Source organism: Saccostrea cucullata, unplaced genomic scaffold (assembly GCF_032062105.1).
Source record: "Saccostrea cucullata isolate Sc308-1 unplaced genomic scaffold, CSIRO_AGI_Scuc_v1 ctg463, whole genome shotgun sequence".
NCBI lineage: Eukaryota > Metazoa > Mollusca > Bivalvia > Ostreida > Ostreidae > Saccostrea > Saccostrea cuccullata.
In genome coordinates this window covers 126,333-142,731 of record NW_026925517.1, presented here as the reverse complement: position 1 = coordinate 142,731, position 16,399 = coordinate 126,333, and the positions used below count along the sequence as shown (strand labels likewise).

Genomic DNA, 16,399 nt, shown 5'->3' with positions numbered 1-16,399 from the left:
ACGACTACTCAACCATCCCCATGAAATAGGCTTTTCACGTTTTTGGGCGAGTTTACGTTGTTTTTTTTTTTTTTTTTTTTTTTTTTTTGGTTTTTTTCGTTTGTTTGTTTATTTTTTTTGTTTGCTTGTCAACAAATTTCTGGAGAAAAAAAAATCCTGGATAGGTGCCTTTATTTGTTTCCCCCACTTGAGTGAACAACGATATTACTTCGTTCTTTCTGAACAAAATGCCAGGTACATGTACTAGTATCTTCTGCTTAAATGATATAAACAAGGGAAACACATGAGCCACAACGCTTACATGTACCTGAGAAACTTTGGCCCTGTTGATCTACACGCTACTTTTTACTATGTGAAACCTGTTACTATGTTACACCTGTTTTGACCCCATCCTAACCCCGGCCCAAGACTCGTGATTTTAATGATTTGCAATATACACTACCCTTAGATGCTTCAAAGTGGTCCATTGAGAAGAAATTTTATAAATAACGAGATTTTTTTCTATACATTTCAATGAAAAAGTTGGATTCCCTACTGTGGCCCCGCCATACCCCGTGGGTCACGATTTTTACGATTCTACACCACCTCAGGATGCGTCCTCTTTTGCTTCTTAGCAATGTTAAATTAAGATTTCCTATTGTGGCCCTGCCCTTCTCAAAGGAGTCAAAATTTTAACAATTTACATGACTTTTTGTAGAATCAACACTCTCCCCAGAGGCTTCCACATATATGCAAGTTTCAGCTTTTTTCTGGCCCATTGGTTCTTGAAAGGTTTTTAAGACCCCATCCTATTTTTTGCATTTCTTGATTATCTGCCCTTGTAAGGGGGTCTGGCCCTTTATTTTCAGAATTTAACTTTCCCTTTACTCAACATGCTCTGTACAAACTTTGGTTTAATTTGACGAAGTGGTTCTCGAGAAGAAGTTAAAGATGTTAAAAAGTTGACTGATGGATGGACAATTAGTGATCAGAAAAGCTCACTTGCGTTGAGCTAACAAAGTCAATATTTACAACTCTATGCCAAATAATTTATGGACATTTAAAATTCAAATCTATGTTATTATACACTGTAGGAGTGTTAATTCATTAAGCCTCTCCATATCCCAACTGTAAAGCCAATTAAGTTAGAGGAAAATATGAAACAGGCTAAAATAATCTGTCATACACGAAATTCCATAAAAAATTGAGTCAGTGTCCCAAAGAAAAAAAAAATAGAAATATGTCCATAGGACATGAATGCCCCGCCGAGGTTATATCAGTAATGCAACATGAAAATTTGAATCTGTGTATGAAATTTCAGAATATCTTGAATAGTGATGCAGTTGAATTGCTTACATCAGTATGTATCAGCATATGAAGTTTAACACTAATTTAAGAAAATTGAGGCCAAGGTCAAAGGTAAGGTCAAGGTAAAAAAAAAGTTGATGCAGTTGAAAAGCTCTCATCAGTATGTATCAGCATATGAAGTTGAAAAAAATATTAATGGTTTCTTTAAAACTGACTTAATCACAATTTGATAAAAGTGAGGTCAAGGTCAAATGAAAGGTCAAGGTAAAAAATGTTGATGCAGTTAAATTGCTTACATCAGTATGTATCAGCATATGAAGTTTGACACTAATTTATGAAGTGAGGTCAAGGTCAAAGGAAAGGTCAAGGTCAAATGTTGATGCAGTTGAATAGCTTTCATCAGTATGTATCAACATATGAAGTTTGATAAAAATATCTTGAATGGTATCTTTAAAACCTAGCTAGACACTCATTTAAGAAAAGTGAGTCAAAGGTCAAAGAAAGGTCAGGTCAAAAAATGTTGATGCAGTTAAATAGCTCTCATCAGTATGTATCAGCATATAAAGCTTAAAAACACTATCTTGAATGGTATCTTTAAACTGAGCCAAACACTCACTTAAGAAAAGTGAGGTCAAGGTCAAAGGAAAGGTTAAGGTCAAAAATATTGATGCAGTTAAACACCTATCATCAGTATGTATCAGCCTATGAGTTTGATAACGCTTTCGTATGGTATCTTTCAAACTGAGCTAAACACTCATTCAAGAATAGTGAGGTCAAGGTCAAAGAAAGATTAAGGTCAAATGTTGATGCAGTTGAATAGCTCTCATCAGTATGTATCAGCATATGAAGTTTGATAACACAATCTTGAATGGTATCTTTAAAACTGAGCTATACACTCATTTAAGAAAAGTGAGGTCAAGGTCAAAGGAAAGGTTAAAGTCAAAATGTTGATGCAGTTGAAAAGCTCTCATCACTATGTATCAGCATATGAAGTTTGATAACACTATCTTGAATGGTATCTTTAAAACTCTCACTCATTTAAGAAAAGTGAGGTCAAGGTTGAAGGAAAGGTCAAGGCCTGTTGATTGAAGTCTCATCAGCATGTATCAGCATATGAAGTTTAATTACACTCTCTTGAATGGTATCTTTAAAACTGAGCTTAACACTACTTAAAGAAAGCGAGGTCAAGGTCAAAGGAAAAGTCAGGGTCCAAAAATGTTGATGCAGTTGCATAGCTCCCTTTAATACCTATCAGCATATGAAGTTTGATAAAAATATTTTGGATAGTTTCTTTGAAACTGAGCTTTGAACCGAGCTAAACGCAAAGTGTGACGGAAGGACAGAAGAACGGACATGACAAACACTACTAGTATATGCCCCGGCCATATTCATGGATCATAAAAACAAACATATTTTGTTTCACTTTTTTAATGTCTGATGAGAAAAGAAAATTACATTTATACAATTCATTTAAATGTTGTAACAAATCAACTTCTACTATAATATGTAGTTCTTCCAAATTTTCAAAACATTTAGAAAACAACATGTCAAGTAATATCACAAACAATAGTATCAACTCATATTGCACATACTGAACTAAACAAGAGCAAGCCATTATGCTTGAAAACAACTCTGATTTTCAAGACTTAAAATTTAAAGAATGTTTTTCTCACTTTTTTATGTAATACTTTAAGGAAGGAAAGGACTTTTTTTTTTTTTTTTTTTTTTTTACAAAGTCCTTAATTCTAAACGAAAGGACATAAATAGAACAGCTTGTATCTGCTTTCGAATCTTCTGCTGCTCAGTAAATATTGTCTTATTCATAAAAATATTTACAATGCAGAATATAAATAAATTTGAAGTGAGATTCTTAAAAAAATGCACAATAAGGCAAAAAAAATTAATCAATAGTTTCTCAGGCCAAAAAAATCAAAATTCAATGTGACAGGCAGGCTTTTTTTTTTTTTTTTTTTTTTTTTTTTTTGAAGCAGGTTTAACACCTTTTCTAAGCCAATTGTTCAATAAAATGATAATATCTACCAATTCTTAGTTTTTTTCTCTGAATTTGGTTATAATATGCATTCAACTTTAAATAATGTTACTCCAAACACATATTTAAAAGTTAATCCATAAAATACTGAAAATTTAGAAGAAATGTATTGTTTTTCTAATAAAAACGTCTATCTTAGCATTTATGAAAAGGGGAATAACTCGATTTACTTTTTCAACTTGGAAAAATAGAAAATTGAGTTATTCCCCTTTTCAATATGTCAACAAAATTGATCAATGTGGCCGTTTTTGAACTGATGCTGCAGTGCCTGAGAAACTATTGATTAATTTTTTTTGGCCTAAAATACCTCCATTATTTTACAAGTACTGGAAGAATTACGGGAAAAAAAAATACCATTTACTCATAAAAATTACATATTAAAAAAAAAAAAACTTTTAATGAATACTGTATACAGGGTTAAATTCGCCCCGTGTTATTTTCGCCCTTTTGCAACTGCGTGCAATTTTGCCCCGTTTTGAATTCGCCCAATCATAGTTTTTTTAAGAAATTATGCTGTGTAATTTGAAATCGCCCCGTTTTAAATTCGAAAAAAAAGGGCGAAAGGAGCGAAAATAAAACGGGGGCGAAAATTTCCCTGTATATATATCAATTCACATACTAGATATTACACTAAAAATGAACTCATTTTGTATGATACTATGTCTATAATTACAATCATGTAACTGCCCATAACCATTTTATAAATGCAAAAAAAGAAAATATTAAAGCAAACTACATGTTATGTATATCATCCCAAATAAAAGCAAAAAAACAAAACAGAACTACAACTGAACTGCGGTATCTCGAACTCCGATACCTCGAATACCATGGATATCTCGAAGTGATGTTAAAGTCCCAACCACATATTCTTTAAGTATTTGACCCTCGATATCTCGAATTCTCGGATATCTCGAAGTTTTTTCTCCGCCTCATCAGGTTCGAGATAACGAAGTTAAACTGTATCTATATAAATAAATAAATAAGAAAAATATGAAAATATTTGAAAAACTAACAAAAGTATATATTCATGTACATTTATTATACAGAGACCCTTACAGAGTGGATTTCATTATTATTTTACTGGGACAAATAAAACACAGAATATACAGTAACTTCAAAATGTGAACTATGAAATCTAAGTCAACATAATGCCACATGGGCGTGTATCACTTGCAAAAAAAGACATAAAAAAGATGTGTAAATTTACAGATCATATGCTTCCTGATATTTCTCTAAGAGAAAATGATGATAGAATAAAATATTCTGAGTACAACAGTCAAAGAGAGAAAATTTAAAAATTGAGTCAGTGTCCCAAACAAAAAAAAAAAAAAAAACTAGAAATATGTCCATAGGACATGAATGCACCGCCGAGGTTATATCAGTAATGCAACATGAAAATTTGAATCTGTGTATGAAATTTCAGAATATCTTGAATAGTGATGCAGTTGAATTGCTTACATCAGTATGTATCAGCATATGAAGTTTAACACTAATTTAAGAAAATTGAGGCCAAGGTCAAAGGTAAGGTCAAGGTAAAAAAAAAAGTTGATGCAGTTGAAAAGCTCTCATCAGTATGTATCAGCATATGAAGTTGAAAAAAATATTAATGGTTTCTTTAAAACTGACTTAATCACAATTTGATAAAAGTGAGGTCAAGGTCAAATGAAAGGTCAAGGTAAAAAATGTTGATGCAGATGAATTGCTCACATCAGTATGCATCAGCATATGAAGTTTGACACTAATTTATGAAGTGAGGTCAAGGTCAAAGGAAAGGTCAAGGTCAAATGTTGATGCAGTTGAATAACTTTCATCAGTATGTATTGTAACGAGACCGAGGGTATCGTGTAATAAACTCGTGGGCCGCTATTGGTTTTCTGGTCACTTGGTCGAGGTTTGATGGTTCCGTTGGTCACAGTTTATATAATGGTTAATAACTAATTTTTGGTCACTTGATTGGTAGACGTAATGACCAACTTTTGGTCACTTATTTGGTTGACACAATGACCAACTTTTGGTCCCTTCTTTGGTAGACGTAATGACCAACTTTTGGTCACTTATTTGGTTGACACAATGACCAACTTTTGGTCACTTCTTTGGTTTACGTAATGACCAACTTTTGGTCACTTAAAACAATGTTTCTTAGGAATAACACTTGTTAAAAGTTTATAACATTTATTAAGACGATCAAATGGTCCACTTATAAACACACAAAATGGTACACTGTAACTTGGTTGGTACAACGTTATTTGGTTAACAAAAAGGTGACCAACCGATGGTCAATCCAGGACGTTCCTAATAACTTGGTTCCCTTTAATGGTTTCGTATACATAGACTTGGTACCGTCTTATAACCGAAGTATACGGAGTCGTTCCCCAAAGTGACTTAGGTCACTTTTCCCTTACCAGGGAAGGCTGTGTGCTCCGAGTCGGTCCCCACAGCCGACTGAAGTCTAAACCCAAAACAGCTGGTTTATATAGCCAAAAGTTGTTATGATGACGTAAGAGACAATCAGATATCTAAATTACGTCACAATCAATACAATCAATAAGTTAGCGGGTTTTAACCAACAAAATTACCTACTAAATTAATAACGTTGTACCCATATAAAACATACAAAATACATCACTTTCTCATTAAATTATACATGTTAAATTAATAAAGTCATTAAATCAATTATTGTTCATTTCTTTCATTAACTGCTCATTGACAATTATTTACGGAGTTTATAAACATCGGGTTCAAGTTCCATATATTCCAAACTTGTAAACAAGAATTAACCCGAATTTCACAGGTACTCTTTGTAAAATGTAACATTACCCCCTTCTTAAGTCGAAACGTCCTCGTTTCGGGGTATTTTATCAATGACTAATACAAGTCCACTCGTAAAGTCTTTCGAGATACGCGTTACACGGATATAAGGTCATCTGCCTCACCATGAAACAGCTTCATCTGGTTATGATCCACTTATTTCGGTTTCTCTACTGCAGACTTTCTCACTTTGAATACCGAATCGGACACAACACGTAACACTGTGCAAGGCCCATTCCAATGAACGTTCAGTTTAGGACATCTTCCTTTGGTCCTTGACTTTGACGCAATCCACACACATTGTCCTGGGGTGTACTTAATCTGGTTTAACTTGGTGCCATACTTTCGTTTCTGGTTCTCGGTTGCTTGTAGCCATCGGGTGCAATGATCTGAACTGGTAACAACGTCCTTGTTACCCTTCTTGGTCCATGGTAAAGGACCAAGGATGTCGATGTCTACTTGTTCCGGTGGTTTCCTAGCTAAACATTGACCCGGTTTTCCTCTAGATCTGGCTGCCCTTGGTGGAGTCTTCTCTGCATTGCCAATAGTACCTTCTCTGATATGTTTATCAGCGTCGTTTGTCTCCTTCTCGTCACGAGGTTCACATGGTCGTCGGTCCCTATTATCAGGTTGTACAGCTTTCTGTACGGAAATGTTGAACACAGGATTTTGTTCACTATTCAGGTCACCTGGTAACTTCTTGTTTCCCAATGTAAGAGTTCCTTCACCCAAATTCAATTGACAATTATGCTGTTTCAGAAAATCAAGACCTAAAATCATATGTGACTCAACGTCAGCGACGACCACTTTATGTTCGGTAACTTCACCATTAATACCAATTTGAAGTTCAGTCTGACCTTCTGGTACAACTAAATCACCGTTTGCCATCTGTAAGTTACTACGGTTTGGAAATAATTTAGGCCTAACACATCTTTCTATCTCGTAGTATTTCTTTGGGTGGATAACTGTTATAACTGAACCAGTGTCAATGACACAACTGATTTTCACATTGTTAACAAACACGTCAATTGTTAATAAGTTGGTACTGCGAGTATTTGAGTTCTTTATTCCAAAAACATGTGGCCTTTTCTGTTTTGTAGTTGACGTTTGGCCGCCGACGTCAACTACTGTGCGTTTCCCTGGTTCTCAGGTTCTCTGGTCGTCACGTCTTTTACGTACTCCGGTTTTCTTTGGTTTCTGTATTTTTCATTATTTAGGTCCCGTTGTAGTAACCTGCATTCTCTTTTGATGTGACCATCTTTCTTACAGTAGAAACAGGGACCTTTCTTGTAAAACTTCTTTTCTGTGTTTTGCTTGATCATGGCCACTAGGTCTGTTTCGAAATTATTTCTGTCGGTATACGCTGGTTCCTCTGTCTGCATACGCACTGCAACTGTATTTCGTCTCCCCCGCGCTTGTTGAAAGGCCTCGTATTCCAATGCTAGTCGCACTGCATCTTCTAGGTCTTTAGGTTTTCCTTGAAACACTGCCCATTCCATTTCTTGGTCATTTAAACTTCCGATGAACGAATCTTTGGTTATCTGGTCGCGGAAACTTAGGGGTGCGTTCGGGTATGACATCCTCGTAAGTCGCTTTATGTCTTGCATTAATTCTGTGATCGTTTCGTTTTTCTTCCGTATTCTGCTCTTTAGTTGCGTCTTATAGATTTCTGTTTGGTTTTCTGGGTCAAATCTTGCTGCTAGTGCGGTAACAAGGTGACGAAAATTATACCGATATTCTGGTTGTAGGTCACTCAAAACGCTTAGTGCTGGGCCGCGTAGACTGGTAGCTAACTCTAATGCCTTTGTTTCCTCATTCCAGTGGTTCAATTGGGCGATCATGTCGAAATGCACTATATAGTCGTTCCAGTTCATGGTACCATCGAACGTTGCTGGTTTTCTCCCTTTAGGTTCCGGGGAACGCCTGAATCCGTGGTCATAAACTTGTCTTGTATGACCATAATTTGGTACATCGTAATCTAATCTGTGCATGGTCGGCCGAAATTCGTTGGTCCTAGCATTGGTAGTATAACTGCGTGATACTGTCGGGTTTGACGAACTTGTCCTTGAATGTTCATAATCACAAAATTCGTCACATGAATTTTGTAGGTACGTATTTCTATATGGGCGATATTCACTGTGTATTTGGTCATCTTTAGACGTAGTATTGGTACCGGATTGCACCCAATTTTGGTCTACATATTGGTTGTTAGCACTCGTTGGTCTCACTTGAGATTGTAATTGGTTCATTTGAGACTTCAAAGTTTTTAATTCTTGTAGAATTATGTGTAGACTGTCGTTGGTACATGTGTTGACTGCGCTGCCGTCTCCTATCTGGTCGTTGTTATTAACCCGCAAAAGAACTTCTTTACTTGGAGTACCGTCGATAAACTGTGGTTCTTTTGGTTCTGTATTATGGTCACTTTCCTCCACCAATTTTTCGTTCCTTGACATCTTTGTAATGGTTTAGGTTCACAATTCACAGAATAGCGGATCCCACCGCTGCCACCAATGTAACGAGACCGAGGGTATCGTGTAATAAACTCGTGGGCCGCTATTGGTTTTCTGGTCACTTGGTCGAGGTTTGATGGTTCCGTTGGTCACAGTTTATATAATGGTTAATAACTAATTTTTGGTCACTTGATTGGTAGACGTAATGACCAACTTTTGGTCACTTATTTGGTTGACACAATGACCAACTTTTGGTCCCTTCTTTGGTAGACGTAATGACCAACTTTTGGTCACTTATTTGGTTGACACAATGACCAACTTTTGGTCACTTCTTTGGTTTACGTAATGACCAACTTTTGGTCACTTAAAACAATGTTTCTTAGGAATAACACTTGTTAAAAGTTTATAACATTTATTAAGACGATCAAATGGTCCACTTATAAACACACAAAATGGTACACTGTAACTTGGTTGATACAACGTTATTTGGTTAACAAAAAGGTGACCAACCGATGGTCAATCCAGGACGTTCCTAATAACTTGGTTCCCTTTAATGGTTTCGTATACATAGACTTGGTACCGTCTTATAACCGAAGTATACGGAGTCGTTCCCCAAAGTGACTTAGGTCACTTTTCCCTTACCAGGGAAGGCTGTGTGCTCCGAGTCGGTCCCCACAGCCGACTGAAGTCTAAACCCAAAACAGCTGGTTTATATAGCCAAAAGTTGTTATGATGACGTAAGAGACAATCAGATACCTAAATTACGTCACAATCAATACAATCAATAAGTTAGCGGGTTTTAACCAACAAAATTACCTACTAAATTAATAACGTTGTACCCATATAAAACATACAAAATACATCACTTTCTCATTAAATTATACATGTTAAATTAATAAAGTCATTAAATCAATTATTGTTCATTTCTTTCATTAACTGCTCATTGACAATTATTTACGGAGTTTATAAACATCGGGTTCAAGTTCCATATATTCCAAACTTGTAAACAAGAATTAACCCGAATTTCACAGGTACTCTTTGTAAAATGTAACAGTATCAACATATGAAGTTTGATAAAAAATATCTTGAATGGTATCTTTAAAGCTGAGCTAAACACTCCTTTAAGAAAAGTGAGTCAATCAAGAAAGGTCAGGTCAAAAAATGTTGATGCAGTTGATTAGCTCTTATCAGTATGTATCAGCATATAAAGCTTAAAAACACTATCTTGAATGATAGCTTTAACCTGAGCTAAACACTCATTTAAGAAAAGTGAGGTCAAGGTCAAAGGAAAGGTTAAGGTCAAAAATATTGATGTAGTTAAAAAGCTATCATCAGTATGTATCAGCCTATGAGTTTGATAACGCTTTCGTATGGTATCTTTCAAACTGAGCTAAACACTCATTCAAGAATAGTGAGGTCAAGGTCAAAGAAAGATTAAGGTCAAATGTTGATGCAGTTGAATAGCTCTCATCAGTATGTATCAGCATATGAAGTTTGATAACACAATCTTGAATGGTATCTTTAAAACTGAGCTATACACTCATTTAAGAAAAGTGAGGTCAAGGTCAAAGGAAAGGTTAAAGTCAAAATGTTGATGCAGTTGAAAAGCTCTCATCACTATGTATCAGCATATGAAGTTTGATAACACTATCTTGAATGGTATCTTTAAAACTGAGCTAAACACTCATTTAAGAAAAGTGAGGTCAAGGTTGAAGGAAAGGTCAAGGCCGAAAATGTTGACGCAGTTGAATAGCTCTCATCAGCATGTATCAGCATATGAAGTTTGATAATACTGTCTTGAATGGTATCTTCAAAACTTAGCTTTACACTCACTTAAGAAAAGTGAGGTCAAGGTCAAAGGAAAGGTCAAGGTCAAAAAATGTTGATGCAGTTGCATAGCTCTCATCAATGTCTATCATCCTATGAAGTTTGATGAAAATATCTTGGATAGTTTCTTTGAAACTGAGCTTTGAACTGAGCTAAACGCAAAGTGTGACGGAAGGACGGAAAGACAGGAGACGGACATGACAAACACTATATGCCCCGGCCATATTCATGGCGGGGCATAAAAACAAACATATTTTGTTTCACTTTTTTAATGTCTGATGAGAAAAGAAAATTACATTTATACAATTCATTTAAATGTTGTAACAAATCAACTTCCACTATAATATGTAGTTCTTCCAGATTTTCAAAAACAACACGTCAAGTAATATCACAAACAATAGTATCAACTCATATTGCACATACTGAACTAAACAAAAGCAAGCCATTATGCTTGAAAACAACTCTGATTTTCAAGACTTAAAATTTAAAGAATGTTTTTCTCACTTTTTTATGTAGTACTTTAAAGAAGGAAAGGACTTTTTGCTTTTTTTTTTTTTTACAAAGTCCTTAATTCTAAAGGAAAGGACATAAATAGAACAGCTTGTATCTGCTTTCGAATCTTCTGCTGCTCAGTAAATATTGTCTTATTCATAAAAATATTTACAATGCAGAATATAAATAAATTTGAAGTGAGATTCTTAAAAAAATGCACAATAAGGCAAAAAAAATTAATCAATAGTTTCTCAGGCCAAAAAAATCAAAATTCAATGTGACAGGCAGGCTTTTTTTTTTTTTTTGGAAGCAGGTTAAACACCTTTTTAAAGCCAATTGTTCAATAAAATGATAATATCTACCAATTCTTAGTTTTTTTTCTCTGAATTTGGTTATAATATGCATTCAACTTTAAATAATGTTACTCCAAACACATATTTAATCATAGTTTTGTTTAAGAAATTATGCTGTGTAATTTGAAATCGCCCCGTTTTAAATTCGCCCGATCAAGAAGAGGGCGAAAGGAGCGAAAATAAAACGGGGGCGAAAATTTCCCTGTATACAGTATATCAATTCACATACTAGATATTACACTAAAAATGAACTCATTTTGTATGATACTATGTCTATAATTACAAATCACGTAACTGCCCATAACCATTTTATAAATGCAAAAAAAGAAAATATTAATGCAAACTACATGTTATGTATATCATCCCAAATAAAAGCAAAAAAACAAAACAGAACTACAACTGAACTTCGGTATCTCGAACTCCGATACCTCGAATACCATGGATATCTCGAAGTGATGTTAAAGTCCCAACCACATATTCTTTAAGTATTTGACCCTCGATATCTCGAATTCTCGGATATCTCGAAGTTTTTTCTCCGCCTCATCAGGTTCGAGATAACGAAGTTAAACTGTATCTATATAAATAAATAAATAAGAAAAATATGAAAATATTTGAAAAACTAACAAAAGTATATATTCATGTACATTTATTATACAGAGACCCTTACAGAGTGGATTTCATTATTATTTTACTGGGACAAATAAAACACAGAATATATTGTAACTTCAAAATGTGAACTATGAAATCTAAGTCAACATAATGCCACATGGGAGTGTATCACTTGCAAAAAAAGACATAAAAAAGGTGTGTAAATTTACAGATCATATGCTTCCTGATATTTCTCTAAGAGAAAATGATGATAGAATAAAATATTCTGAGTACAACAGTCAACGAGAGAAAATTTTAAAATCTTGTCAGTTTCTGTGTATATGTACAGTAACTCAGTTGCGTAATTTTACTTCAAATGACACTTTTCTACTGTTTATTTACCTCTTAACTAAGTTATATACCATTTCCAAAACTTTCTCCTTTCACACATTTTATTTACTACTTTCACAGGTGTAAAAATCAACATTCATAACAAGTAAACAAATGACAAGACCCCTGTTTCAATTCTACAAAGCACCATAAATAATAATCATTTTTAAAAATGTCCTCATGCCCCAAAGGGGTTGTCTAGAATTAGAAATGTCACCAATAACATTTAGGGTGCACTTTATATATATTTTGACTTCTTCAAACAAAAGCGTTCAATTTTTTTCAAATGCAAATCACACAATGTCATGTACACGGTTCAAAACCAAAGAGATTGTTTACATCACACTGCATACAAAACATCTCCATAAAAATCACATTTGTTTTGAAATATATCTAATACAAACAGATCCAGAAAATGGGTTCATAACAATGTCAGGCAAGATATCAAACATCAAAAAACAAAAAAAAAAAAAAGAGGAATGTAAAATTTTGGTTTGGAATGTGCAAGGCTAAAAAAATATGTATCTTGACAGGAATGTGTACAGATACAAAGTATAATAAATCAATTATGATGAATAACTTCATAATACATTTTAAAAATATATATATTTGTGTAGCATATGGACATACTTTCCTACAGAAACCCTGTAAAATCATTTTTGGATACACAGCTTTTAATGGTATTATTTGTAAATCCCACATGTTCTATAAAAAGAAAATAGTCAGTGGTTATATGCTTTGAAAAGGAGTAGAGAGCAAATCAACGAAAACAAAGACAGATAGATGGCAGGCCAGAGAGAGATTCTATCGTCCAGTGTAAACTGAGGGAGGATTTGTTGCGTTTCCCCTGTCCTGTCACACGAGCCACACAGTGTTGTATTATGTGAGAGGAAGTTTCTCTGTGTGAGAAGTCTCAAATGGGTTGTCATCATGTGACTAAAAAACAGAAATATCAACCAATTAAAAAATGTTATGATATAAAAATTACTAGCTGAAATTTTAAAGCCTGCATCCCCCCCCCAAGAAAAAGCAAACAAAAATCAGCATAAGAATGTTTTTTACAAGTACATGTAGATAAGGCCATAATAAATAAATTGCTAGATTCTCATCCGAATTTTTTTAAAAATCGAGGCGGGCGAGCGGCTTTTATTTTATATTTTTTATTTTTTCAATTTTGGTCAGTCGGTGTAATACCCGAATAAAAGTCATAGTAAAGGTTCAATTATCTCTAGCTGCAATAATGTAGCCCTCTCCGATTTTTTTTATCTGATATTTTCTGGAGAGGGCTACAATTCCATCGCATCTCCGTAATGGTGCAAATATATTTTTTTGATATGGGTGATTGGAGGCAAAATAAATTATTTTTACATTAAACTTACTTCTTATAAGACGGAATTTTTATTCACTGTCAACAACATAGCCTGTTAAACTCGAAAACCATGTAAAATAAATCTGTGTTTTTCCCAGCTGCAACATTCAGCTGCCATGACAGTTCACGCGTGACGTAGTGAGACTTTCGCTTGAAATTTGGAACAACCAAATAAAGCAAATGTCGATGTTTATAAACGATGTGCTTTAATATATTACAAAAACATCGATAAATAAAACCATTTCAAGTGTTATTTTATATACTTGCGCAAACAGCGATACGTATGCTTAAAATAAGGGAATTCCTATATGATCCGCTCCTATAGAACCTAAATTCTCATTGGCTGTCCCAAAATACAATCCATCAAGGTCAGTAAACATGGCGGATAAATTCAAGTTAAGCTGGTGACACACACGAAAAATAACCGATATATGGGTCGTTGTGAATATTTTTGGATCGATTTATGTTTTGCATAATTACATATTTGGATTCCAGGTAAGAGCTAATAATAAAATAGCCGTTTACTGATAATTTGAGCCGAAATCCGTGCGGGAGTGATCCACTGCCGCATCTTGCCATTATAGAGATCCTAAGGAGTTGTAGCCCTCTCCCAAAAAAAAAAAAAAAAAATAAAAAATAAAATCGGAGAGGGCTACATTATTGCAGCTAAATTATCTCTTACTTCACATCATCACCAATCTTTTTCAACCAGTGACCGTTGTTTAAAACATATACGCACTAATTACAGCAATTACCATCTTTTCAGCTGTCAAAATCATGTCGACTTTCGCGGGATTTAAAACGAAAGTAGAATGGTAGATGAATAGTTAGTTTATTTAATACCCGATCAAAATTAAGATTTTCAGAAAAACAGAAATTAAAAAAATCGAGGCGGGGGTATAAAATCGGGGCGGGTGGGGATGAGAATCTAGGAATATTTTTATTATGGCCTAAAATGATTTTAAACATGACGTTAAAAATGTACATTTCATCATTCTTTCAAAAAGATTTACTTGTTCTGATGTGGAAGTGAAGAATAAACAAGAGTTTTATACATGAGATGTTTCCGAGTTTTGTGCTGTGAGAGTTGGGGCTTTGAAATGGTATCAAATATAATATCCTGTACCCCTAGTGATCTTGGACCAAACAGTCCTAAGGACTGAGCACATTTCCACCGAGCTTACTAAATGGCTGATCATATCATATATCAATGTACATTTTACCCTTCAAGCTTATTGAAAAGTGGATTGTTTATATTCCAGTATCCCCCCTCCCCGAGCCTACTGACAACCTATCTTGTATCCTCCCCCTGAGCTTACTGACCCTACCTTGTAACACCCCCCCCCAAGCTTACTGAAAACCAACCGTGTATCCTCCCCTGAGCCAAATGACAACCTAACTTGTATTTTTCCCCTGAGCTAACTCATAACCTACCTTATATCCCTCCCCCCTACTTTAGTTTACTGACAACCTACCTTATATTTTTTCCCCCTGAGTTTACTAAACAGGCCTTTTTTCTTGGTCTCTGAGAAGGACACTGTATCAAAATGTTCGTCCTCTCCATCCTCCAATGCACAAGAATCGACACCTGGCAACTCCCCGTCGTAGTTAGGGCCAGAACCCTCCACCAACTTCATATACTTGTACTCTAGTCTATAAAAAACGCCAACCATCAACTGTATGTGGGTCTTTAAAGTAAACATAAGTTAACCCATCTAAAATTTTCACAAAATTTATAAATCTCTTGTATTCTTATAAGAGAGTGGAGATATTCCCTTGTAATTACATATAGCAAATTATTTTTATCAGACTATTAAAATGAGTGTATAGTACTTTTATCAGTTTAAAGTACAAAACCTCTTACTTTCTGTTCCTACACCAGCAGTAAATCACACATAAGAACAGCAGAATTCCAACTCCTACTGCAGAGGGAATGCCCACTTTTAGCTGCAATAGGAAAAGTCAGACAATTCAGTGCACAAAAGCTTACAAACATACTTGACAGAAACAGTTTCATGCTCACATTATATGTAAAATATTAAAATTAAACTTTGGCTCTTTTACTTTGCACTTATCAAGTTATATTAAGATTTTTTTTTTTTAATTCAAGAAAAGTAAACTCTTTGACAAAACTGCAAATTGCAAAACCTTGCTATCTCAAAACTAAAGAGGACCCCTGAAAAAACTTCAAGAAATCCAAGGATTGGAAATATCCAGGGTAAACTACTAAAGGAAAAAGCAAATTCAAAGAATTGTGGTCCCCCCGCTTTCGGTGTCTTTGCGTGTGAGGTGTCATTTTTTTATGACATATTGTGTCTAATATGAACATCTTATCCTATGATTGTCATTTATTTGGAAATTATCACTGAAGTTGATTTTTTTTAAAAATAAGGTCAATCGTGAAGGTCAAGTTCAAGGGGTAAGAAATCATAGCATGATCGGAAATATCTTGTCACAGGTACAGGGGTTCAAAATTTTTTTTGTCATGGTCAAGTCCAGGACTTGAAGAGTAAATTTTAGGCAAGTCCGAGGAAGAAATTTCAGAGTCCATATTTACCTATACATCATTAAATTTATGTAATTTATAATTTATTTTCATTTGTTGCATTGAATGAATAAAGACTATATGTATTAATATATGTTTTATTTTTCCTCCATGAACTGTCATATAGTTATGCATGAGTATTTCAACACAATACCAGACTGATAGATTACTGGTACATTACAATAACTTTTACAAATACTCACTACCGAATAAACCATCTGTTACAATAGATAGAAATTA

The 16,399-nt window shown here is 34.5% G+C and overlaps 1 protein-coding gene and 1 long non-coding RNA gene across 2 annotated transcripts in view; both read right to left on the bottom strand.

Moving 5' to 3' along the window:
- Positions 1–1,211: 1,211 nt before the first annotated feature.
- LOC134269070 (uncharacterized) lies at positions 1,212–10,691 on the bottom strand. The gene is made up of 3 exons (XR_009992494.1): positions 9,850–10,691; positions 2,262–2,316; positions 1,212–1,680 (listed from the first exon to the last, which is right to left on the bottom strand). It is a non-coding gene; the product is annotated as an uncharacterized LOC134269070 (long non-coding RNA).
- A 97-nt stretch (positions 10,692–10,788) lies between these two features.
- Positions 10,789–16,399, bottom strand: part of LOC134269063 (endosome/lysosome-associated apoptosis and autophagy regulator family member 2-like) — a 31,814-nt gene continuing 26,203 nt past the window's right edge. The window contains exons 20-22 of the mRNA XM_062751281.1: positions 15,479–15,561; positions 15,090–15,267; positions 10,789–13,181 (exon numbers count right to left, since the gene is read on the bottom strand). Coding sequence (XP_062607265.1) covers positions 13,125–13,181; positions 15,090–15,267; positions 15,479–15,561 — 318 coding nt within the window. The 3' untranslated portion in view covers positions 10,789–13,124. The remainder of the gene's footprint in view (positions 13,182–15,089; positions 15,268–15,478; positions 15,562–16,399) is intronic.